A 25,390-nucleotide genomic window follows, 5' to 3' on the forward strand; every position below is an offset into this window, starting at 1 on the left:
AGAGACTGGCGGTTGCCAAGGGCGGGGGAGGGCGAGGGATGGAGTGGGAGTGGGGGTGAGCAGATGCAAACTCTGTATACGGGATGGAGAAACAGCAAGGCCGACTGTAGAGCACAGGGAACTGCATTCCACATCCTGGGATAAACCAGAAGGGAAAAGAGTATGAGAAAGTGTGTGTGTGTGTGTGTGTGTGTGTGTGTGTGTGTTTAACTGAATCACTGTGCTGTACAGCAGACATTAACACAGCATGGTAAATCAACTCTACTTCGGGACTTCCCCGGTAGTCCAGTGGTAAAGAATCTGCCTTCCAGTGCAGCGGACGCGGGTTCGATCCCTGGTCGGGGAACTAAGATCCCACATGCCGCGGGGCAACGAAGCCCACGTGCCGCAAGTTACAGAGCCCGTGTGTTCTGGAGCCCGCGCACCGCAACGAAAGATCCTGCGTGCCGCAACTAAGACCCGATGCAGCCAAAAATCAAAAAAACAAACAAAAAAACACTATACTTCAACATGTATTTGATATCTCTATAGTGACTGAGGAAACAATAATGCAGATTAAATCTTTAAGTGTGTTGTATCTGTATCCATTACGTTGTGAATGCCAAAGACAAAGGAATATTCCTCTAGTTGTTTGGGAAAAGGGAGGGAGGGAGGGAAGGAAGGAAGGAAGCCCTCGAACGCCAGGCTGGAGGACCTGGGACTTTACTCCTGAGGGCAAAGGGGAATAAAGGTGTCTGAGGACGGAGGGGCATGTTCCAAGGATTAGTCCAGCAAGAAGATGTATGATGGTCAGAAGAGGCTACAAGGAGTGAGACCAAGGAAGGGAGGCCCGGTTCAGGGCGGTGGCCAGAGAGGTGGGACGGAGGCAGAGGCAGAGTCATCTCGTGCTGTACGAGTTACCGCTTCACGGACGGGGTGGGCTGGGGGGATGTGGAGAGTGACGGGAAGGTGTGTTCCTGGTGACCTGAGACGGACAGAAGCAGGTGAGCCTGGAGGCGGAACTGAGCCCAAGTGGCCACTTCCCACCTTAAGCACCAATAAGAGACTCGGATGGAGATGCGACCAAGGCAGCGGCGTGGGGTCCCCGGATCCCGGGACCTGGGGGTGGCAGGGCGCCCGGATGGTTCTGCTGCCCATGGGGGCCCGAACCCAGCACGACTGATGACGGATTAAAGCTCCGGCAGAGAGTGGGTCCTACGGTGTAGAGGCTGTCTGAGAAGGGATAGAAACGTCCAGAAGACAGATGACATATATTTAAAAGCTTAGAGGGCAAGCAGCATGCTTTGGGGCACGCACACATGGGGGCGGGTGCTGGAAGGGTTCCAGGCACGTGAGCAGCGCGGAGGGGCAGCATCTAGTGTTTCACAGCCCTGCGGGGCCAAGGTTCAGAGGGCGTGAGAGCAGCCCCTGGCCGGCGGCCGGAGCCAGGGCCCCACAGTCACTAGGTGCCCCGGGAGGGAGGGAGGAAGGGAGGGAGGGAGCTCCAGACGGTGTGGGACAGAGGCCGGCACCGTGTCACACACACACACACACACACACAGAGACACACACACACACAGACACACACACACAGAGACACACACACAGGCACACACACAGACACACATACACAGAGACACACACACACACAGAGACACAGGCACAGACACACACACAAGCACACACAGACACACAGACACACACACTGACACACACAACGGAGGCCGGGTTCTGTATCTCCCTGAGCGGGTAGAAGGGGTGGAAGTCCCACTCTGGGGGAGGAGCCTGTCTCTCCTGGTACCAGGCGAGGCCCAGCAGAGGACACCACACTTGGGACACGGATTTGAGCTGTCGCTGGAGGTGCCGCCTGGCGGGTGTGAGACGCGGCACTTTCACATGGACCCTGGCTTTGGAGACGGAGGCCGGCTCCAGGCGAGACGCTGAACTCCTCTGAACCTGTTCCCTCAGTTGTGAGGCTCCCAGCCCGCCGGCCTTCTGGAAGCGCGTGGGCAACCAGGGGCCAGAGAGTGTCGGGAGGCTCCACGGACCGAGAAGCACGGGACCCGGACAAGCGGCCGTGCTGCCGAGGCCACCGCCGCTTTCTGGGTGTCCCTGAGCTAATCGCTAACACTTCATGTTTCCATTTCCTATACCGACCCTAGGGGGAGGTGTCAGGAGACACGCGGTGTCTGAAGGCCCCCTAGGAAGGTGTGAGCCGTGTCCTGGGCTGCGCGGGGCAGGGTCTGGGCCCCAGGGGCAGGCTGGGTGACATGACACTGCCACGGCCGAGGCCTGCGTGGAGGAGACCCTTCACTGCTTTCCCGGGAGAAACAGGGGCTGCACACCTGTGCACCTGCACTGGTGCCCACACGACAGCAGGTGGAGTCCCTAGGAGGGGCCCCAGGGTGCCACGGCCTGGTCCCCGGAGCCTGTGCCAGGGAGGAGACCGCAGCCCCGTGACTGTGTCATGTCGTACGGCCCAGGTGGCTGTCGAGGGGGTATGATCCAGACGGCTTTAGCCAATCGCACGGGCCTTAAGAGCAGGGGGCTCTGCCCAGCCAGAGGCAGGAGGGAGATTCAGAGAAATCAGGAGCTTGAGAAGGAATCGGCGCGACCTTGCTGGTTTGAAGGCCGCGTGAGGAGGGACGGGGATCTGGGGGCCATCGCGGGGGCAGGGGCTTCGCTGCTGCAGCGCGAGGGCCTGCATTCCTGCCAGCGACCAGGACGGGGACGGCTCTGAGCTCAGGCAGACAGCGGGCAACGCCTGCACTGCAGCCTCGCGACCCTGAGTGCAGACCGAGCCCTGCCACCCCGGGGCGGCCCACCCTGACTGGCAGCGCCATGGGGCCGTGAACGTGTGCTGCTTTACGCCATGAAGTTTGTGATGATCTATTGCAGCAGCAACAGGAAACATGCGCACACCCCTGGCTGCAGTCCAGCACACGCCGTCGACCCCGCTCCGCTCCTCTCACGGGCACAGCAGCGGCCCTGGAAGGATCTGCCAGGCCCTCAGTGCTGGGGGTGACGAATACACGCAGATCCCGGAGACGCTACGGGGTCAGCTCCAGATCGCAGCGATACAGCCTGTCGCACACGTGCGTATAGAAGTGATGTTTACACTACCCTGCAGTCTAGTAAGCACGCAGTGGCATGATGTCTAAAAAACAACGTGCGGGACTTCCCTGGTGGTCCGGTGGTTAGGACTCCGTGCTTCCATCGCAGGGGGCATGGGCTCCTGCATGCCTCACAGCACGGCCAGAAAACAAAGTACAGTACCTGCAGCCAGGTTACGGAGATTCATATCTGAGCCCCGTCTCAAATAAACTCAATTTGATTAAAAAAAAAATGTGCATACCTTAATTCTGAACATCACGTGAGCCTTCAGTGAGGCGTAATCTTTTTGCAATGGTCATCACTGATCACAGGATGATCAAAACGTGACACAGAGGCACAAAGCGAGCAAAGGCTCTGGGGAAAACGGCACCGACGGACTTGCTCGAGGCAGGGCTGCCACAAACCTTCAGTTTGTGAAAAACGCAGAATCCGCGAAGCACAACCAAGCTCGGAGCAACAGCACGAGGTCGGCCTGTGCGTCACGGTACCTGCAGCGAGCTAGCAAACGCGCTCGAGGGTTTACTCCGTGCCCGGCACTACACTGCGTGCTTTCAGTCCAGGCACTCACCACAGGTCGAAGATGCATATACGATCATTAATATTTTAGGTTTGGCGGACGAGGAAACAGAAGTTCAGACAGATTAGATCACCTGCCCGAGGTCTCGCCGCTCACACGGGGCAGAGCCGGGCTGCAAACTCAGGAGGGCGACCCCAGCTCACATCACCTAGTCTTTGCTGACACTCACTCCCCGCTTGGTGGGGACAGAACAAGTAAAGCCAAGTCCGTGGCGTTGACAGAGAGAAGTCATGCGCGCCGGCCGGACAACCAGGATCTGACTCTTTTAGTGTAACGAGCATTTCGTGTCCTACCTGTTGGCGAGGTGCTCCAGCTTGAAGATGTGCACGGTCTCCGTGTTGCTCGAAGCACAGAGGAGTTGTGAGTCCATACTGAAAGCCAGAGAGCTGATCGTCACGTACCTGCAAACACAGCCACACAGGGACGGGTGAGCCCGGGGAATGAGGGTAACAGCCTGAGAGTACAAAATTCAGCTTCACATATATATGTAAGAAAACCTAAATGTATCGCGAAGAGTTTGAGCACAGGCAGACCTCGTTTTATTGGGCTTCGCTTTATGATGCTTCGCAGATACTGCGATTTTCTTTATAAGCTGAAGGTTTGTGGCAGCCCTGCCTCGAGCAAGTCCGTCGGTGCCGTTTTCCCCAGAGCCTTTGCTCGCTTCGCGCCCCCGGTCACGTTTTGATCATCCTCAACATTTTCAAGCTTTTTCATGATGATTCTATTTGTCGTGGTGACCTGTGACCAGTGACCTTTGGTGTGATGACTGCAAACAGTTATGACTCGCTGAAGGATTGGGTGATGGTCAGCACTGTTTAGCAATGAAGCATTTTTAAATTAAGGCATGGGCACTTTTGTTTAGACTCATGCCATCATTGCACACTTAACAGCCTGCAGGACAGTGTAAACGTCACTTTCGTAGGTACGAGGAAACCAAGAAATGTGCGTGACGCGCTTTATTGCGATACTGGCTTTACTGCGGTGGTCTGGGATGGAACCCACACTCTCTCCAAGGTCTGCCTGTGTTTTCTAAAATCCCTTCAACACTGTATCATTCATACTTGGAAATTAACATCGGAAAGAGTCACACTGGGTCGCTTCTCAGGTGAGAAGAAACCAGGCATCGCCCCTTCCCGTCACGCTGGAAGTCTTCCGTCTGTGAGCCCTACAGCGGATAGGACCCAGACCATCACACTTTTCTGTTCCGCGGGAGGAGGGTCAGGAGTTACTTTCGGGCCACGACTCCCTCGCCTGTCTCATTTCTCCGCGACGGGCCGCCCTTGGGCGCGTCGAGAAAGGGCTACCCAGGCTGGAGGCCCAGGTCACAAAGCCCTCTCAGCTCTCAGGTGTTCTGAGTGCTCAGCGGGGCCTCTAGTCAGTCACCTGAGAAAGGACCTTCATCCCTCCTCCCGGGCAGGGCGAGGGGCGCACACAGCCCCTCTGTCCTCTCCCCGGACGGCTGCCAGCCGTCCACTGCAGGACCCCTGTGCATACTCTACAGTGTGTTTTTACGATGAGCACAGACCTTTTCATGCCTCTCCGAAACTCATAGAGCTTTTGCCCATCGGGAACCGAGAACACCCGGATGACAGTGCCCTGGAAGAGAAAGCGGGTAGGCATTTCGTACCGTGAACAGCTTCACGCAGACACGTCCCTTTAGAGACGAGCTTCTTAGATTGGTTTTGAGCATCTGTCTCAGGAGAGGAAGCACGGAGGGCTGTGCACAGAGGCTTTTCTGTATGTGTGCTGTATAAACCATTCTTGGAAGGTGAGTTGAACAGCCTCCGTCTCCCGGCCCCTCCCCCCCAGCCCAAGGCGCTGGCGCGCTCGTTCGGTCTGCTGTGGCCCCCTTAGATATTCAATCTCTGCCCGTCAAAAATACACCTGTTTCTCGTGGCATCTGAAATTCAACTCGGTCACCTTCCCTGGTTATTCCAGACAGAAGATGTCAGTCTCTCCTGCTGAACAGCCAAGCATTTTGTTTCTACTGTGTTTATGGAACGTGGCATCTCTCCGTATCTGTGATGGTGGGCACGCACATTTCTTAATCAGACCACAAGGTTCTGGGCAAAGCGGCTTGTGTCCTGCACAGCAGAGGCCCTTGGTCGGCCGAGTTAATAAATGCAGCGCCTCACGCAAGGGCCGGAAGGCCTCCCTCCGGAGTGAGGTCTGAGCGCTGGGGTCACCGGGCCCCTTCCGCCAGCTCTTTGGGGCCCAGGGCCCCCGGAACCCGCCACCACCACCCCGGCAGGAGGCGAGCCCCTGAGGAACTCACTTTCTCGGAGGCGCTGGCCAGTCTGGAGCCCGAGGCGTTGAAGGCAATGGCGGCCAGCGCCCCCTCGTGGGCAGCAATGGTGCAGACTGTCTTCTGTTGGCGAAAGGGAAAACGGAGGTTGATGCTGGGGCAGAGGGAGGACGCGTTTCGTCTCCTCTCCCTCCTCTTTCCTTCCCAGACACCCTCCCTCCTCTGCTGGGTTCCCTGTTTCCCTCTTTCCACCAGGCCGTATGCATAGAAGCTGCACGTCGCTTCCCGGTGTATCTAGACGCTGCTGCAAGGGCTGCTGTGTTTCTGTCCCTTTTCCTGCCCTCGGGGAGATGGGCGACCACCCGTGTGGCCAGTGCGGTGATGTGACTGTGTTCTCCGTGATGCGGCTCTAGGGCCCGGCTTCCTGCAGCAATCCTGCCCGCTCTGTGAAGCTCGGAGAGCAGAGGGCAGGACATGGGACATGGCTGCACGCTGTCGCAGGCTGCGCCACGGCCCGGCAGGACGCACTCAACCCCGCGATGGCCCCCAGCTGCCATGGCGTCTGTCCGGGCCTGGCAGGCTGCCTTGTGGCTACGTGGATGGATGGCGATGAGGGCAAAGGGCATGACCTTCCCGTCCACACTCCACAGCTGTGGCCGGGGCTGCCTGCGCCTCTGCACCTCGCCCCCCAGCCACCGAGCCCGCCCCTCACCTGAAACTGACCACGCGGCCAGGCAGGGGGCTGGGCCGGCGGGGTCACCGCCAGCTTACCAGGGCGTGTCCGTCGTAGAGCACGATCTCGCCTGTCGTCCGGCTCCCAGGATAGGCCACGTAGGAATTGGAATGGTTGATGGACAGGGCACACAGACCTGGGGGAGAGCAAACCGCACGTGAAAAGCCGGCGTCCACGCCCGGGAAGGGCATCTGGACACGGCACGACCACAGCGCCACCTGCTGGCGAGGGGAGGAGCGGCCCTGCAGACCTCGACTCTTGATTCTTCTAATCCAAGGACCCTGATCAAGTAAATTCCCGGGACGACCTCGTGATTGGACACTGACCGTGTCCACGCCACAGCTGAGAGGTCAGAGGTTAGACTATTTTAAACGTTCTTCTTCGCACTGTGCCCCAGGGCCCTGAAGTAACATCTACTTCTCTTCCAATTCCGTTACCCTCTGGGCTACAAGCTCCTAACTGAAATAAAGGGCAGCTTGTGGTGGCCTTTCTGCAGGTGATTAAATGTCATTTCAAATTGGAGGGTGGGGAGGCTGGGTGGCTTGAGGGGAGGACCTATTTAGAAATTGTTTCAGAGCCAAATGTCCTGCCTCGATAAGGGAAGTGGGCGCCTCCAGAGGGGAAATTCACTTGAGGGCAGTGAAGACGGTGTGTCTGCCGTCGGGACAAACTAAAGAAACAGGACATGTTGGATTTAAGAGGCTTCAACAATATTCTGGAAGAGTAAACACCAAGTCAAACCAATGAACCAAACCTAGAAGCCATTTTTATTTACACGGGGATTGGAGGGGCGTGGGAGGATCCTAATAGCATTTAAGAAAAGGATTTTCACAACAATGGCTTCCATTCATAGGGGTGTACGTGATAGAAGTGAATTCACAGAATTACCCGAACCAGAAGCATTACCAGAATAAGAACTTGGAGATCAGGCAAGAGAGGCCCTTTTTAAATAGAAAAGGTAGCTTTGTTACAAGTTAGTGTGTTAAATGGGTTTCTTGTAAAAGCATAAGAGAAACTTCAGATCAGGCTAAAATGGACCTGACCCTCATCTGCTGGGGGCAGAGCAGAGGTTAAAACAAAAGCAAACGTCGAGGTTGGGAACCAAGGTCCCACCTCCTGCTTGGGCTTTGCCGAGGACCCACCAGGCTGTGCCCTTATCACCTGCCAGGCAGCTGTGGGAGGAGGGTGACAGCCCAGCGCCCTGTCCTGCAGGCTCCCTGCAGCCCTCTCGCCTGTACAGGGTCACCCAGCCTCAGAAGAAACCACTCATGCCTTCTCAGTTTTGCTGAATGTTACACCCCCATGACTTTTTTTTTTTTTTTTTTTTTTTTTTTTTTTTTGCGGTACGCGGGCCTCTCACTGTCGTGGCCTCTCCCATTGCGGAGCACAGGCTCTGGACGCGCAGGCTCAGCGGCCATGGCTCACGGGCCCAGCCGCTCTGCAGCATGTGGGATCTTCCCAGACCGGGGCACGAACCCGCGTCCCCTGCATCGGCAGGCGGACTCTCAACCACTGTGCCACCAGGGAAGCCCCCCCATGACTTATTGTTTAACTGGAAGTTTGTACCTTTTGACCCCATTCAACCATTTCACACGTCTCTTTCCCCTGACCCCCAGCCTCTGGTAACCACCAGTCTATCCTCTGCATTTGTGAGCTTGTTTGTTTTGTTTGAAGATTCCACATATAGGTGAGATCATATGGTACTTGTCTTTCTCTGCCTGACTGAATTCACGTAGTGTGATGCCCTCAAGGTCCATCCACGTCATTACAGTGGCAAGATTTCATCCTTTTATATGGCTGAGTAGTATTCCATTATATCTATATGCCACACCTTCTTTATCCACTCATCCATCGCTGGACACTTAGGTTGTTCCCATGTCTTGCCTGTTGTAAATATTGCTGCAATGAACATTGGGCTGCAGATATCTTTTTGAGTTAGTGTCTCCATTTTCTTTGGATAAATACCCAGAAGTGGGATTGCTTAATCATAGGTAGCTCAGTTTTTAGTGTTTTGAGGATCCTCCACACTGTTTTCCACAGTGGCGGCACCAATTTCCATTCCCACCAACAGTGCACGCAGGCTCCCTTTTCTCCACACCCTCGCCAACACTTGTCTCTTGTCTTTTTGATAATAGCCATTCTAATAGGTGTGAGGTGACCTTCAGAGTTGTATATTAAAATGTAAATATTTCCAGAAAGGAAGGAAGCTTAAACTTCCTCAGCTAACATGGAACTTCCTGTAACACCCAATGGAGAGTGAGTTGACACGAGAGTCTGACAAGAAGGGACCAAGGATGGCGGCGAGGGCAGGTACACCCTGCCACGTAACCACGTACCTGACAGCTCTGCCTCTGGCTCGCACCTCAGCCAGCCCACCTGAATGTAGCCAAGGGGCCGTGCGTACCAACCTTTGCAACTTAATGACGGTCCCCAGAAATGCTGAACGTGAGCTCCTTTAGCTTCCTGTGGTCCAATTCTCAGGCAAATCCACCCAGCTCTAAGAATGCACTTTATTTCTTGTGAAGCCCCCAAGGAAAGTAGGAAGACTTTGCTATAGGCTTAGATATTCCCGTTCTACTCGTCTTCTGTTTCTGTCACAAGTGTCCCCTGAAACCCTTTATAGGAAGGGAAATGAGCCTTTTCTTTTTTTAAATAAATAAATAAATAAATTTATTTATTTTTGGCTGCGTTGGGTCTTCGTTGCTGCATGCGGGCTTTCTCTAGTTGCAGTGAGCGGGGGCTACTCTTCGTTGCGGTGCACGGGCTTCTCATTGCAGTGGCTTCTCTTGTTGCAGAGCACGGTCTCTAAGTGTGCAGGCTTCAGTAGTTGTGGCACGCCGGCTCTAGAGCACAGGCTCAGTAGCTGTGGCACACGGTCTTAGTTGCTCCGCGGCATGTGGGATCTTCCTGGACCAGGGCTCGAACCCGTGTCCTCTGCATTGGCAGGTGGATTCTTAGCCACTGTGCTACCAGGGAAGTCCCAGCCTTTTCTTTGATATTATTTTATAATATAAAAGTGGTAGTATAAAAAATTTGTAGAGGGCAGAAAATATAAAGAAACAAAAAAAAAAGCACACAGAATTCTAAAACCCAGAGGCTTTTCACTGTGCTCAATATTTGAGAATATTTTCTTCTGGCCTTTTTCTTTTTTTAAAATATAAGGAGTTAGGTTTTGATGTGGATTTTGGACTTCAGACTGGACACACATTTTCATAAATCATGGTCAGCTATAATTCCACTGAAATGGTTTGGCTGTAATCCTTCTGCAGCTGGAGAAGAAAAATGCCTGATTTCCATTCAAGAACCAATGGCACCATCGGCTGGAATCAGAAGGAAGTCCTGTGATTCTAAATCATTCTTACCTTGGTATTTATAGTATTATGTGTCAAAATTAAAGCAAGTTAACAGTGATTTATAAAATGCAGTTCCCTCTGGGTTGATTAATGGAATATGCTTTCCAGTTTTTAAAAATAGAAAGGAGAGAAATCGTCTCTGTACTTACAGATGCTCTATGCTACCATTTACCCCACCTGCATTACATTTTCAGAAAGAGCGCTCGCTGGGGAATAAACGGCTACTCTGTCCCATTATACACATTGCTGTGTGGTGTAGACTGCTCCCCCAATGTTCCGTGAGAGCCTGTAAGACCGACAGCATCCCCAAGTTCTGCGGTTGGCGGATTTTTTAATGGAGATTTCCACCTTCAGCTGCTCAGGGTACAGACTGCTGTGCTAGCAGGAAATTAACTTCGAGCCCCGTCTGGCCAAACCCTTTAAAGGAAGCAGCCTGCAGTCTTTGACACAACAGGAATGGGCATGACACAAACAGACAGAAGGAAGGAAATTTACAGCCACGGCCGGTACTGAGCGTGAAGCAATGACAGGACTCTGTGTGTATCACGTATTCGTAGTTCACAAAGTCGAAAGACATTCAGAATTCGTGTGGCTGAGCCTGTCAGCCAAGAGGCCCTGTCTCCCTGTGACCCAGGAAGATGCATCACATCAAGGGCCAGAGTTTCCATCTTACAGTTTGTTGTTCAGAAAATACATGAGAGGGTGGGAACAAATGAAGGAGACTCCTGGACTCTGAGGATCTCATCTACGTGGTTTTGGACGTTCAGAGTCTGCTGGGGGTCCTTGAGCGAGGGGCGGGTCATGTCACTGCAGGGAAACCCTGACCTGTCCCGAGCCTGCCCTCCTGGCTGGAGATGGACATGATGCATGGGACCGGCCGGCGGGCGAGCCTGGCCGAGCCTCGTGTGCCCAGCAGATGGGACTTCGCTCTCACCCCCTCCCCGCCCTCGGGGAGTCCTCCCCATAAGAACTCTGTGGGGTAAAAAGGCTCATCCCCATTTTACTGAAGTAGGAAGAGCTCAGGGGAAGCTGAGAGGATGATTATAAATGTCAGCATTTGAAGCTGTCTTGGCCTCTCTCTCCAAAGAACGTCAAAGCTGTAATAAGACACACGTTTTGGTCTTTCAACCCATCCCTGGTCTTTCAGAAGGAAAGGCTAAATCTCTCCCCCAGCCCACTGGTAATGCTTACCTGAGGACTCCTCCCATCATTTCTAAGTTGTCTTGAGATAAAATCATTCCCTTTGTGAGACGCACACATCCTAACAGGAAGCACAGATGGCCCTACACCTGCAAACCTCCTTCCTCCCTGTTTAAAGTGCAAACCTGAGGCCATCCGTGTGCTTTCTGAGCAAAGACAAAGGGATGCATTTGCTCAAAGAGGAGACGGGCTTTTCCCAGGAGGAACAGGTTTGGCCCTGAAGGCAGGCAGCACCGTCCCCTGGGCTGAACGGCTGAGGTGTGGCCGCAGGAGTGAGGGGGCTGCCGGCTGCCCTGACCCGTGGGACACCTGCTCGAAAGGCCGCTGACGGTGCCCGGCTCCCCGCTTTTCAAAGAAACGGAGAGTCACAGGCAGCTTGTGAACTTTCTGCCCACCTGGCATGTCCACTGCCCACCTGGGATGTCCCCTGCTCACCTGGCATGTCCCCTGCCCCCCTGAGATGTCCTCTGTCCAAAGCCGCCAGGGTCCAGCCCAGGCCCGCGGCTCCGGTGGGCTCTGCTCAGACCCCACTCACCTCCCTCGCCCTGTCAGAAGAGCACATCTTCCTTTCAGCTGTCACCCCCTGGGTCCCAAACCTTCCAAAGACGCCAGGGCCCTTGTGCACCATGTCCCAAGGGTTTGGGGTTCCTGGCGTGTGGTCTGTACCTACAGTGCCTACTATGGTCCCGGGCACGTAGCATGTCTGCAATAAACACTTTTCCAGGTTAGTTCAACCTCTCATTCCTGAAAAACAGCACAAAACGAAACTAATCCCCCACCGCCGTCCCCGGCCATGGTTCCTTCACTTACCACCCTCCACTTGCAAAACAGGCTTTAAAGGCGTTCTCCCACAGAGCTTTCTAACGGCCTCAATGGCTGTGATCTTTTCAAATACAGTACCGTTTCGTCAGGGCTGAAATTTTAAAGCACTGAAGTCAACGTCAAGGGCCATCTGTATAACTCAGATGGAGAGAAGGAAATGAGGCCAGAGGAGGAATTACTGCCCAGCAGGCCGTGAGCAGGTCACCGCCACAGACGCCACCCCTGTGAGACGGGGGTTACTATTCCATTTTACAGGTGAGGAAACTGAGGCTCAAAGAGTCTAGGTGACTGAGGTCGGGCCACAGGGATATTGAAATTCGGTGAAAGTCAACGAATTAGAAAACCGCAGTGAACTGAAGCAATCATTTAACGACACTAGGCTGGAGCGCGATTTACAAATACTGCCCTGAATCATCAGATCCGCACACTGTTCTGGTTTGGTGGCTCCTGTCCCACCACACAACTTCCTTCTTGTTTACTTCTGCCACCAGGGATTCACAGAATGGCATCGTCCGCCTTTTCAACCTGACCAATCCCAGCTGCTCCCATTCTTAAATCAGGAAAATGTATTAAACAGTGTTACATCTGAGAATTGAATACAGTCCAACCTCCTAGCATATCACCCACGTAGAGAGAACTGTCTGCAACAAAAGAAAACACGTTTCTTTTCGGTTTGGATTGTCTGTCTCCCAGTCAGGTGGAACCCACTTCTGATTATGACGTCTGCTCTATACTGAACAACCAGCAAAGATAACTAGGGGTGAGCACCTTGCAACGTCAGATGCAGGACATCTCCTATGTGTCTGCCTAAATGCTTTGACACGGTTGCTGAGAATGGGTCCCAGGGGAAAGGAGTTTCTCCCACGCTGCAGGGAAGGTCACACGGCCCTCCTGCAGGACGCATGGCCTAATATAATCTGAATTTGCGGCCCTTAAGACAAAGCTTGAAGGCAAACACCACGAAGATTTGTAAAGCAACGAAGGCCAAACGCTGCTTCGGGTTTTCAGTTTGGGTGGAAACACAGCTGGTGCAAAAGGGGCACCCAGACACGAGATTCGGGGGCACCTGGCCCGGGCTGGGGCTCACCTGTCGGGTTTGGAGGAATATCCAGGATGGTCTTCAGAAGCTTCATGTCTTTAATGTTGTGAATGTAAATGGACTCCTCCAGGCAAACGAGCAGCCTCTGAAATCACACAGACCCATCAGCCTATGGGGCTGACTCCTCGGAAAGGGGCCCGACCGTCCCGAGATCACGCCTCTCTCCTGGGAACCCTAACTCTATTCTAAGCCGAAAGGGGGCGGGATTTTCACGATCAATTTGAAGCTTACGTTATGTGCGCACAGCCGCGTATACATCACCATCCACCTGGACAGAAGCACTAAATACGGGATCTTTGGAAATTCCATTTCGAAATTGAGATTTCCTTCTTGTTTTTGTTTTTGTACTTTTCCCCTTCCCCAGTCCAGGGAATCCTGGACACTTCCTGATCAGACTCCCTTTGCCAGTGAAGCCACTTCCGGGTAAACTTCTCGGTTCCCCTTCCCATCAGACGCCGCCTCGGCCTCCTTCAGGCTGGTGCTTCCCAGACTCTGATGAGCACCTGGCATCCCGGGGCAACGCCTGGGCTCTGCCTGGAGACCCTCGTTCAGGGGGGTTTCAACACGGACCCCAGACGTGAGGACCACTGCTCCCAGGCCAGATCCTTTCATCCCAGGGAACAACTCTTGGAAAGGAAGGAACCTAAAAATACCACTAAGAAGCGGTGGGCTCCCCTTCTGGGAAAAGCCTGCGATGCTGTTTTCCCAGCTCAGAATTTTTCGGGAGACTGTCACTTGAACCAAGCGGAAAGGTAACACTGAAACACTTTTCTCAGGTTTATTTAAGGCTCTGTGGCCACAGCGCTGGGTGCAGAGGGCTGACAAAAAAGATGCTAACAGGGCCTCCAAATTGATGGCATGTATCAGTGCTTCTCCGTAAAGTCAAGTCCCTGATTCACCGCACCGCTTTGCCTTTCGCCTGCACTTACTACGGTTTGGACTAGAGTGCTCTGTGCTTGTTGATGTTTGTGGGTTCGGGTTTGCTCCTGTGTCCCCACCCCCAGCCCCGCGTGCGACCCCAGAATACGGGGTCTTCACCATGCCCCTTCCTGCAGGGGCAGCCTCCACTCCTAGCTTCTCTGGCCTCATCCACATCTCTCCCCACCAGCTCTTAGAGCACCACCTGCTCTGTGATCCATCGGGCGGATTTCAGGCCCCCCCCAGCCCGAGGGAAACACAGAGAGAACAGCGAGGGCCAAAGAGGAGGCACCTCATCTGTGTTCCACGTGAGGGCTCGTTCCTGGGACAAGCGCAACCCTGGCAATGGCTCCCTTTACTAATCAGTCTGCGGTCTCAGCGGAACCCTGGGCTGGCCTCCAGCTCAGCTCATTCCCTGTCACCCTGGCTCTCATCTACTTGTCTAGGTCCTAGAAGTAAAAACTCCTTTTGTCAACTAGAAAATTCTTTACAGCGTCTGCCCTCGGAGGCTTCCATCCAGTCAATCTCCATCTGGGTAAGGAGGGCCCCTGGGAACAGATGGTCAAAGAACTGTGGACATTTACAAATCCAAACACATCTGGTTTATTGTCTTTATTCCACAGAATACCTTTCCTCTATAAGTAGAAGGGGATTAACAGCAACTAAAAATGAAACAGATCCCAATTACTGAATATTCTTCCTTTCTACAGATTCAGAGGATAATAGGGGTTTTCCTTCTTCTTAATTCCCCACACAAATCTTGGACTTTTTTCCTGTTTTTCAGAAAGGAACTGCACAGCCTGAGGACCTGATGAAATAGACAGAGCAGCCTCTATTCTCACATCCTCGGGGGCGTGGGGGGGGGGGGAGCGGCAGGACCCTGGCCTGGCAGGGAGGGCACACGAGCAGCCCCGTAAACCAAAAGTGAAGAGTCCCAAATCTGAATGTTTTTAAGAGAAGCAAACCCCGAAGACTTCCCAGACCTGTTTCAAATCATCTTCTTAGCAGAAGAAACGCTAAAGGAAGAGAGCCCTGGTCGGCCTGGGGTCCAGCTGGCTTGGCCGTGAACAGCGGAGAAGTTCTAGGTGCCGTGATGTTCTTTAGGAAACGCGGCCGGGGAACTTTGAAGTGAATATGGTGTTTTATTGAGGAGAGGGTGGCACCTAAAGGTTAACAGTCCCATTTGCTGATGAAAATATCAGAGAGCAAGGGAGGGACATTATACAAATAAATACCGTGGATACCATTTGAGGGTTCTGACCTTTACGGGACATTTGCCTGAACAGTCTTAATTTTTATACCCTGGCTATCAACGTATGCAAAGATAAAACGTCCTGCAAAGAAATTTAATGTGCAAACAAGACATTTCAGAGACAGCACTGGAGCCAAGAACTGTGCTTAAAAGCCTTCAAGTTGAAAACCCTCAAACTGCCTTTCCCTCTCTTGCCAAGAACCGGGCTTATCTTCTTTATCCCCTGCTACTCCTTGCTTCTAAAATACGCCGTATTCTATTTCTCAGGCCATTTTCTACCACCCTGCTTTATACAGACTTGAATGGATAGGCAGTCAACATAGTGGATCAACCCAAAGAAACAATCTCTTCCTTCTCATAAACTTAAGACAGCACTTTGTCTCATTTGTTTAAAAAAAAAGTAAGCACTTAATAGTTTAGGTACAAAGGAGAAAACGATGTCCTTGGTGAAGGCAAGGACCTCCAGCACCCTGGGAATATTTAATTGAATACACAGATCTCCTCGGTCATAGAAAGAACCGATTTATTTGTTTTTGTATTTAATAGGCAGCCGGGAAACAGATATTTACTGAGCATTTTTCTACCGGGCACTGTCTTTTCTACCAGGCCTTACGGTAGCGAGTAAAATGGATACAGTCGCTGCCCTCATAGGATTTAAAATCTAATAACTCAAGGGAAACTCGGCTAGTACCCCCAAATGCTTATTTAACAGGAACTTACAGTTTTCAAAAGAATGTATATTGCACGTTTGAGATAAGACTAACCCTTCCTCCAACAAAGAAAACACCACCAGAAACATCTTCAAGGGTTAGCCGGAAGAAAGAAAAGAAGCGGCCTGGGACTCGGTCCCAGCAAGAGGAGGGGCAGTTTCACCGACTGGCTTCAGCACTAACCCAGGAGTACCACACTTTCTCTCCAGGAGCTTATTCTGACAGGCGTGACCACCAGCCGGCAAGGAATGCCACCATCTAGGGCCCAAAGCAGAAGGGCGTCCCTCTGGTTTAAGGTGCCCCTGCAGTGGCTCACGGGACAGATTCTGAGCCAGGGTTCCACCCAGCCTGGCTCCAGGGGGACAGCGTTCGCCTAGCCGGCGGCGGATGTTTGAGAAATCACGGCAGGCGGAAGGACCGGGGCCCGGGGGCGGTGCGGGCGGTCTCACCACCGAGACAAGTGTGCGGCGTAGACTCAGACCATGTCCCCATAATCCTCGGCCTGAGTTTTAAAACCCCCGGCAGAGCTGGATGCTGGCGAGAGATGGCCATCCCGAGAGATGCTCCTCTTTTCCTTGGTCCCCAGCGGCGGGAGCCTCGTGACCCGGCGGGACGCGCCAGCCCCTTACCTGCCGGTTCAGCCTGATGGACAAGACGTTACTGGAGTAGCTGTAGCTGCAGATCTCCGTGCCCTTCTTGAAGTGGTAGACGTTCATCTGACGAGGCTTCGCGTGGCTCACCACCACCACCAGGCTGCTGGAGAAGAGGCGCTCCACGATGCAGACGTCGGGGATGTCATCTGCGGGCAGGGGGTGGGGAGGCGGCCGAGGGCACGCAGACGTCAGCCCGCCGGCCTCCTGGGGTCCTCCCTCCCTTGCCGCCCGCTGGCAGAGATTCCCCGCCCCCTCCCTCGACAGTGAGCTTTTACCCGTTTCCCAAGTTCCCAAGCCCTTTCCACGATGGACAGTCAGGCAGACCCCGGCGATCAGAACATCAAGCCGGGCTTTCCAGAGCATCCCCTGATGCCCTCTGCGGCTGGAATCACAGCCCCGCCCCCGGGGCCGCTGTCCTCTCTGCAGAACATATCTAGGAGGTTTGGATCAATCCACTCTTCCTCCACGGGAGGTTGCAAAGGGGTAACTACTCTGTCGGGAGGCTCTGCTTTCGGAATTCTTCTGGTCCCTGTTGCTAAAAGGTACAGGTGCCACCATGATGGGGGAGGGGAGGGGGCAGGAACAGTGACTTCTGTGCCTCCTGCCCGTCTCGCTGTGCTCCCTGACTCTCTCCGGAATCCCTTTCCTGTTGATAACACCCCGGACATCTGTGTTATGACCAGGGGAGTCCTTCTGTACCCAGGAAGAAGGTAGATCAGGAGGCCTCTTGAGCGCCTGTAGACAGGAGGCCTCCGTGTCTTTCTGGGAACATTCTTTTCACATGCCTGCCTTTCTTGGGCTCCAGCAAGTCCCATAGGGAACAACGCGGGACAGATACAGAGCAGAATCTTCACAAAAATGTTATAATAAAAATAACATCTTACAAGTGAATTGGGAGCCTAAGATATTATTTGCCAGGCCACTTTCTTCCCAGGAAATCCGAAGAGCGTGTTTTCGTCAATATGATGGTGGCATAAACAACAACCTTCCCTGAGACAATGAGAGAGGCACATTTCTAAGCTGCACTTGTTTTTAACATTCACTAGAAGTACTTCAATGTCTTTGATATGGATTCTGTGAATGGGAGACTACTGCTTTATTAAAACAAGGAAAATACTTCCATGACTGAATGAATGTTACCAATATTCTACAGTGCCAATAAAAGGGGAAAAAAAATCGTAAGTGAACTTTCAGTTTGACAATTATCAAAACTGATGACCGTGCCTATGAGTATACGAAAAAGTGTCAACAATACAGTTTCAAAGGATTTCTTAATGTAAAAAGAGAATGTTACTTCAGCTATTGCCAAATCTTACTAGTGTTTCATGGTGGGGTTTTTTTTTAAAGCAAGTGGAAACAATGATTTATATTTAAATCTGAAAAAACACTGACTCTGTAAGTTTGTGGGTTAATGGAGGGAAATGCAGAAAGTTGAGCAGCGCCCCAGCTTCGAGTCTAGAGGGAGGATCTGGTGCCCTGAGGTTCTCACACGCACACACTTACTGCTTCCGTGGACGGGGTCCAGCTGCTCCACGGAGCTCAAAGAAAACAGCTTATAACCAGATTTGGTTCCAATCGCGAGGGATCTGTGAAGGCAAGGACAGCCTGGGAATGACAACAGGTACTGGGTCCAACCACAGGTGTGTCTGAAGAGAGACACCCTCCGTCCCTCTAGCCTCAGATAAACATACAGCCTCAGGAGCCAAGACATTTGATCACTTTCTAGATGGAGAAGCAAGTATGCCTTGTCAGGTGGGCAGGTCCAGTCGAAAGGAAGTCAAAGACAGCTACATACAAACATGTGAAATGGCGACGAGACCTGAAACTGAATGGGCTCTATCGGCAAATGAAGTGTCAGACCCACCAGAGACCATGCTTTCCCAGCTGGGCAGAAATGGGAAAAATGGCATGTTTGACAATATTCATCACAGTGCTACCAAGAGGTAAATTTTTTTTTTTCTTTCCTTCCTTCCTCCCTCCCTCCCTTCCTTCCTTCCTTCTCTCCTTCCTTCACTTTCTTCCTTCCCTCCCTCCCTCCTTCCTTCCTCCTTTCTTTCTTGCTTAAAAAAGACATATGTGATCTTAGAAGACACAGTGGGTCATTAGCAGGCAAAATGTAATAGATGCTTCCTTCCATCATTTTCCATGAAAGCATCTCAGATACTTTATACCAGTTGTTCTCATCCCTGCTGCACATTAAACTCACCTGGGAAGCTTTAAGAAAAGTACTGATGACTGCCTACCCTGCTCCCCCAGCCCTGTGCTTTTTATTTAATTGGATTTCTTTCTTTTTTTTGTTTTTTTCAGTTCAAGTACTTTCATGGGCAGCCATTCATGGGCAGCCATGGTTGAGAACTCTTCTTTATCCTCTGCTTCCCAAAGCCAGCACTGCACCCTACCAACAGAGCAAAATCGAAACCTTATCTGGGACAACGGGGGCTGAAAGAATTTTGTCTTCTTCTTCTTCTTTTTTTTTTTTTTTTTAATTTTTTGGCCGCGCAGTGCAGCCTGTGGGATCTTAGTTTCCTGATCAGGGATCAAACCCACGTCCTCTGCATCGGAAGTGCAGAGCTCTAACCACTGGACCGCCAGGGAAGTCCAGAATCTTGTCTTCTTAATTTTCACTCTTCAGCCGATAGATACAGAGTGTGCACCACGTTTCCTTGGCCCCAGGATGAAAGCAAACGAGTCAGTTTTGTTCGGCAGCTGAGAATTCCTACCCAGCTCTCTCCTGCTTTGCCCTCAACACCTCAGTGATGACCAAAATCTTACCCAGAGCACCCTCAGAATAAGCCATCAGACCCTGACCCCTGGGAAATGGGATGTCAGGGCTGAAATGGACCTTAAAATGGTCCTACGTAGACCTAACAATTAGTCCAACTCCCTCATTCAAAATAAACATATGAAAAGGTGAGCTTCGGCTCTTCACAGGGAGACGCGACTAAAATAGGCAGCTTACTGCTACAAGCCTGGATGGCCAAGGCTCTTGTTTCACTAGCCTAAAAGAGAGAAGGTCATATGAGTCTCCCTGGAATTTTGGTTTTTTTCTACCCTAACATTTGTTCTTCCCTGGAATGGCGGTTGACTTTTAATCAGCAAGGTGGCTGCTTCTGCTTCTTTACTCCCCCCCCCCCCGCCCCCGCCCCCAACCGACCTGCTGAGCAGCTAACCTGGGGGATTAGACGTTTGCATCAGGCAACAGTGCGCTCAGAACTGGGGCTTGGCTTCTAATGACAACAAACTCGAAAGGCCAGCCAGCCGCATCTTAAAACTTCAAAATATACATACTCCATAGTGATCACTGTTTCTAAACCTTCTTCCCGTAAACTTTTTTCACATAAATATGTGTGCAGTTAGTTGCAAACCAAGGTTTCTAAAGCTTGCGAGTAAGGGAAAAAATGTTGTAATTAGAGTCTTATAATATTAACCAAAAGATCTAGCAACTTGAAATAACTTTCAAACATATGCCCTTCTCCACAAGAATTTTAAATATGGGAAATGGCAGTGTGATCACTGTTGTGTTTTAAATGGTTGATCAATGACCACAAAAAACTCTGAATCAAGGAATTCAGACTAAAACCTTATTTCATTCATAAGGCCTTTCTGTAGGAAGAAAAACAATTCTCATCACCTCTCATGAAAATGGGATTTGGGACAAATACATACCACGAACCAAATTGTCTGGCACAGGGCCAAGCATGAAGGATGAGCGAAGACTGCTAAAGGTTAGTTGTCTTCTAACTAACCTTCTCCAGAAAAACTGGACCCTAATTTTTTTTTTTTTTTTACCGGTACGCGGGCTTCTCACCGTTGTGGCCTCTTCCGTTGCGGAGCACAGGCTCCGGACGCGCAGGCTCAGCGGCCATGGCTCACAGGCCCAGCCGCTCCACGGCATGTGGGATCTTCCCGGACCGGGGTGCGAACCCGCGTCCCCTGCATCGGCAGGCGGACTGTCAACCACTGCGCCACCAGGGAAGCCTGGACCCTAAATTTGGCCTATACTTATAGAAAAAGACACGCTGACACTCCGAAATGTATTCGGCAAGGGGCTTGACTTATTTTAAAATCCAATGCCATACCCTCTGAGGCTCAAAGCAACTGACTGTGACAAAAACTTTTATTTATAGGTGCGACAGAGCTGCCCAGCAGAGCCAGGAAGACGGAACTGACAGTAGGGACTAAGGACATTATCTTCCCAAGCACCCTACGGTTTTGAAAATAACATTCTTATCCAACCGCTATAGAAAGCTGGGACTTACCTAGAGTAAAAATTAACATCCCTTTAAAGAAATGTAATGAACAATGCTACAAAGCAGAATTGAGAACATTTCCTACTAAGAAGCAAACTAGCCCTAGTTCCCCTCGTTAACCTGCTCTCAACTGGGAAGGCAAACAGCCATCCTCTCTTGCAAAATGTTTCTTACAAAACATCAGAAGTGAATCTAGACCATCATTTTTGTGAACTCTGGCTGTCAACCCATGAGAAAATAATTTAGTAAGTCACGAATGGCTTTAAAAAAAAAGAAACACAAAATACCAGAGGGTATTGCACACATTAAGAGCATGTTGTGAATTGCTTTTCAGTGATATTATACGTGTGTGTGTGGTGTACACACACATCTATATCTGGATATTGGGTAATGTTGTAACATGTATTTCTTATTGTGGGCTGTGGTCAAGGGAAGCTTGAAAGTCCCGCTTCTAACCCAGTTGTCCAGCTACTGGATTACACGATTACACATACAGCTTTTTCGAACAAAGGTATATTGTTTGGCAGAGAGTGTTTTTAAACAGAAACACAAAGGGAATGGAAGCCAGGGCTGCTTATGGTACACGATGGCCTTAATTACACCACTGAATGTTCAATATTAGCATAGCCCAGGCACAGACGGCCAACACACACCTGAAGCCGACTCCAAACAAGGAGCACGACAGAGACTGGTACAGCAGGAAATGGGGAACTGGGAAGAGGTCATCACTGCCTAATGCTCTGGGTGCACATTCCAAAGAGATTATTCCATATGGTGCCCAGAGCTGGTGTCTAACAATCCCATGAGAAGAGGTAAGGGAGCAGCAGTTCGCTTCTAAGGGACACCCTCCAGCTGCCTGAAACGCAGTTCAGCAACTCCCGGCTCTCTGGCCAAAGTCCCAATGGGAACATCAAGGTGAAACGTTAAAAATCCAGTCAAAAGGCAACAGAGTGGAGTTCACGCTTCTCCCGGAAGGCAGCCTGGGCGGGGAAAGGGCTCCTGACTCCCAGGAGGAGGCTCGGCCTCTCCAGTGGGCTCCGGGAAGACACAGTGAGAGCCACGGAGAGGCTCCTGACGCCCAGATCCGGCGGGCGAGGTGCCCTGCGCTGGGGCTGGGACCGGGGCTGGCCTGGCCGCAGGGATAGGCTGCCTCTGCGTCATTGGCCCTGCCCAGATGCCACGTTGAGATGCTCAAGGACAAATGGGAAAGTTTTTCCTGTACTCCCATCTTCCTGGGCCCCAACTCCCTCGCCTCGGGTCCGCTTGCAACTTCCCCGTCCTCTCCCATCTCCTTTGCTGTGGCCTCTGCCCCTCCTTCCCCAGACCCCCACTTTGGTCACTACCCCGCCCCCCCGCCCCCCACGTTCCTTGGCCTCCTTCAGCCCCAATCCCCCGGCTAACTCCCTCCTTCTCCCCCCGGCCGGGCCCTCCTGGCTCTCGGCCGGCAGCGGGCGACGGGGGTGCTCAGCCCCCTCCTGGAGGACGGGGAGGCCGACGGGGCGGCCCGGAGACCCTCACCGGTCCGGGCAGCACCGGCCGTCCGCCGAGGCCTCTGGGGACGTAGGCCCGCGCCTCCTGCACAAGTTGCCAACTGGACGACACCCCCGATCGCGACTTTTCACCCCCACCTCCCGGCAGGGCAGGCGCCTCGGCTTACGTGCAGTCCTGGTTGAAAGAGAAGCAGCTGAGCGCCTCCTCGACCCCGCCCGAGGGGCCATCCGCGGTCCCGGCCTCCATCGGGGGCTCGACCCGCAGCTCCGAGCGAGCGACAGCCACCTCAGCAGCCCGCTGGCGCCGACCCCGCGGGCCGGGTTGCCCGCCCCCTCAGCCCCCGGCCCCGCCCCGGCCCCGCCCGGGCCCCGCCCGGGCCCCGCGTCGCCCCGCCCCTCCTCGCTCAGCTCCGCCCCGCCCCGCCCCCTCCTGCGGGTCCCGCGGACCCAGCCGTCGACAGGGTGGGGTCCCCACTGCCGGCCTCCATTGGTCGTGAGCCCACGCCCCGTCTCACCCTTGGCCAATTGGCGACGGCTGTGGGCGGTACCGCCCTGCTGGCGACCCGCCCCCAACTCCGAGACACGGCTTGCCATTGGGAGAAGGCGCGTGACGCGAAGGCTGCAGGCCACGTGGCGGTGTTTTCACTGCCAGGGCGGCCGGGCAGAGCGGGAGGAGGGAAGGGCCAGGCAGCTGGGCCCGGCCTGCGGGCTCCGGTCCGGCGTCTGCGTCGCGGCCGCGGCAAAGCAGACCGGCGGGCGCGCTCGTTCCGACCCCACCCAGCCCGGTGTCCTGGGTAACACTCCGTCTACTAAACTTACAGTTTAGTAGAGAGCGTTGGACGCCAAAGCCCCACCCTCTCGTAGAGTCTTCAAGCTGCTTAGAAGACTGTTTCTAACAGGAGGATGCTGAGGCCAGATAGGTAGGACGTCGTCTTATCTATTGTCCGTTGAGAACTCTTACCACAGGTCAAGCACCGTGTTAACAATGTGTATTATCTCGTTGAATTCTTACAAAACTTTGGGAGGAAAGCGTAATTATGCCCAATTTAAAGAAGCTGTAACTGAAGCACAGAACTGCTAGACAATTCTGCCTGAAGTAACACAATAAATGGTAAAATGTGGTTTTGTCTGATTTCAAAACCCGTGCACCAACGACTCGGCTAGACAGTTTTTGGCAAAACCTATCTGATCTGTAGCTGAAAAAATGAAATAAAATGGGTATAGGATGTTGTATTTTATGAAAAGGATGAAGTCTTGAAGACAGCACAGTAAAAACCTCATGTAATTCGAGGTGAATCCAAACGGTCTCTCTTCCCAAGATGAATACGTGTTGCCATGTAGAATTATCAACACAACTAATGAATCAGTAGCTCTGCTAGTTTGGGATGTATATAATTACTGACAAATTTTTAATTCCTGCTTTTCAAATTTTGAGACGAAATGATATTTTATTGTTGTTGTACCACTGCCTTTCAGACTGGTATAATTCAAATTTTCTATTTTGTGACAAAACTGTATATATGTATATAGGAAACTTGGACCTACAGTGGGTGAGTGAAGGGAACTGTTTCTCTTAAGCTTTTCTGGTTGACTCCTGGTTTGGGTTTTCTGAAATGCAAATATAACAGTTTCTTTTTTCAGTGCTATTATTCTTCCTCTCAACTGATGTAAAAATAGTTCAGCTAACACATCTACAGATGTTGATTGCTCTTTAGTTGATTGTGAGGTGTTGTAAAAATCATCGTAAGGGAAGGAGCCGCCGCCTGGATGCTTTAACTGTGTTATCCTTGTAACGTCTCAGCTCAGAGGTGCTTTCCCTCTCCCCTCCCAGCTCAGGCAAATGCTGCAGTCCTTTTTGTTCTATTTAGAAAGCAAAAAGTCTGACATTCTAGGTGTTAGGTTGTTGGGAGAATTACATAATGTGCACAATAGGTTTTTAAAGTGGAAGCTGTTATTACCAAGAATTTGGACTTTAGGGGGTAGAGATGGGAGCTGGTGTTAGTTTTTGAGCAGGAGAGTTTCATGATAAAAGTAGTGTTTTAGGCAGATAAACTCGGCCAGGGTGTGCAGAGCAGATTAGAAGGGAGAAAAGCCTAGACTAATGTGAAATTTTAGGAGCAAAAAGCATGTGAGAAACTAGGCTATAGGTTGGCAGCAAGGTCGGAAAGGTTAGGACAAACCCAAGAGAGATTCTTTTTTCTTGAAATGTATTTGACATATAACTTGGTGTCAATTTAAGGTGTACAACGTGTTGATTTCATACATTTATGTGTTGTAACATGACTGCCGTTGTAGCGATAATTAGCACCTCATCACGTCATGCGAAGAGATGTTTTGAAGGGCGCTGTCCACTAGAAGGATAATGTGAGCCACAAATGTGATTACAAATTTTCAAGACGTGTCATTTAAAATTTTCTAGGCCCCATGTTAAAAAGGGTAAAGAGAAATGGGCAAGTTAATTTTAATAATATTTAACTATTTAAATACTATTTAACATAAGCCAGTACGTCAAAAATATCATTTTAGTCAGTAATCCACGTAAAATTATTCATCAGCCAGTTTGGATTATCATTATTTTTTAGCATAAGTATTTAAAATCCCGTGTGTCTTTTTCACTTACGGTATATCTCAGTTTGCGCTAGCCACATTTTAGGTGCTCACGTGGTTGGTAGCTATCTTATTGCCCAGTGGACTTCTGAGAGCATAAGCCTCAGGGCACGGCGGCTGGTGGGGAAGGAGGGGTGGCAGGGAAGAAGACCGGAAGACTTAAAGCCGGTTCCATGGTCAGAAGGTGCATTGTGCTGCTTTCAGAAACCAGATGTCTGGCAGGTATTTAGGAAGCTGCATTTAGTTTCAGACACATTGAGGTGGTAGAGCTGAATGCTCATTGGAGTTAAGGTTCAGACCTAGAGATGTAGATCTGGAGGAAAACGGGTCACCTTCCCAGCCCCACTTTTTCCTATGAACGATCTCCCTTGTATATTTCCTACTGGGT

General features: G+C 51.8%; 1 protein-coding gene across 4 annotated transcripts in view; it reads right to left on the bottom strand.

The window, feature by feature from the left end:
- The window catches only part of WIPI1 (WD repeat domain, phosphoinositide interacting 1), a 30,056-nt gene extending 7,352 nt beyond the window's left edge, over positions 1 to 22,704 (bottom strand). For all 4 annotated transcript variants that reach the window (XM_082861181.1, XM_082861180.1, XM_082861179.1 and 1 more), the window contains exons 1-8: positions 22,563 to 22,704; positions 18,159 to 18,241; positions 16,632 to 16,801; positions 13,111 to 13,207; positions 6,687 to 6,784; positions 5,946 to 6,038; positions 5,196 to 5,266; positions 3,964 to 4,071 (exon numbers count right to left, since the gene is read on the bottom strand). In XM_082861181.1, coding sequence (XP_082717307.1) covers positions 3,964 to 4,071; positions 5,196 to 5,266; positions 5,946 to 6,038; positions 6,687 to 6,784; positions 13,111 to 13,207; positions 16,632 to 16,801; positions 18,159 to 18,241; positions 22,563 to 22,642 — 800 coding nt within the window. In that variant the 5' untranslated portion in view covers positions 22,643 to 22,704. The remainder of the gene's footprint in view (positions 1 to 3,963; positions 4,072 to 5,195; positions 5,267 to 5,945; positions 6,039 to 6,686; positions 6,785 to 13,110; positions 13,208 to 16,631; positions 16,802 to 18,158; positions 18,242 to 22,562) is intronic.
- Positions 22,705 to 25,390: the final 2,686 nt, after the last annotated feature.

Source organism: Leucopleurus acutus (assembly GCF_964270905.1).
Source record: "Leucopleurus acutus genome assembly, chromosome: 19".
Taxonomy (NCBI): Eukaryota; Metazoa; Chordata; class Mammalia; order Artiodactyla; family Delphinidae; genus Leucopleurus; species Leucopleurus acutus.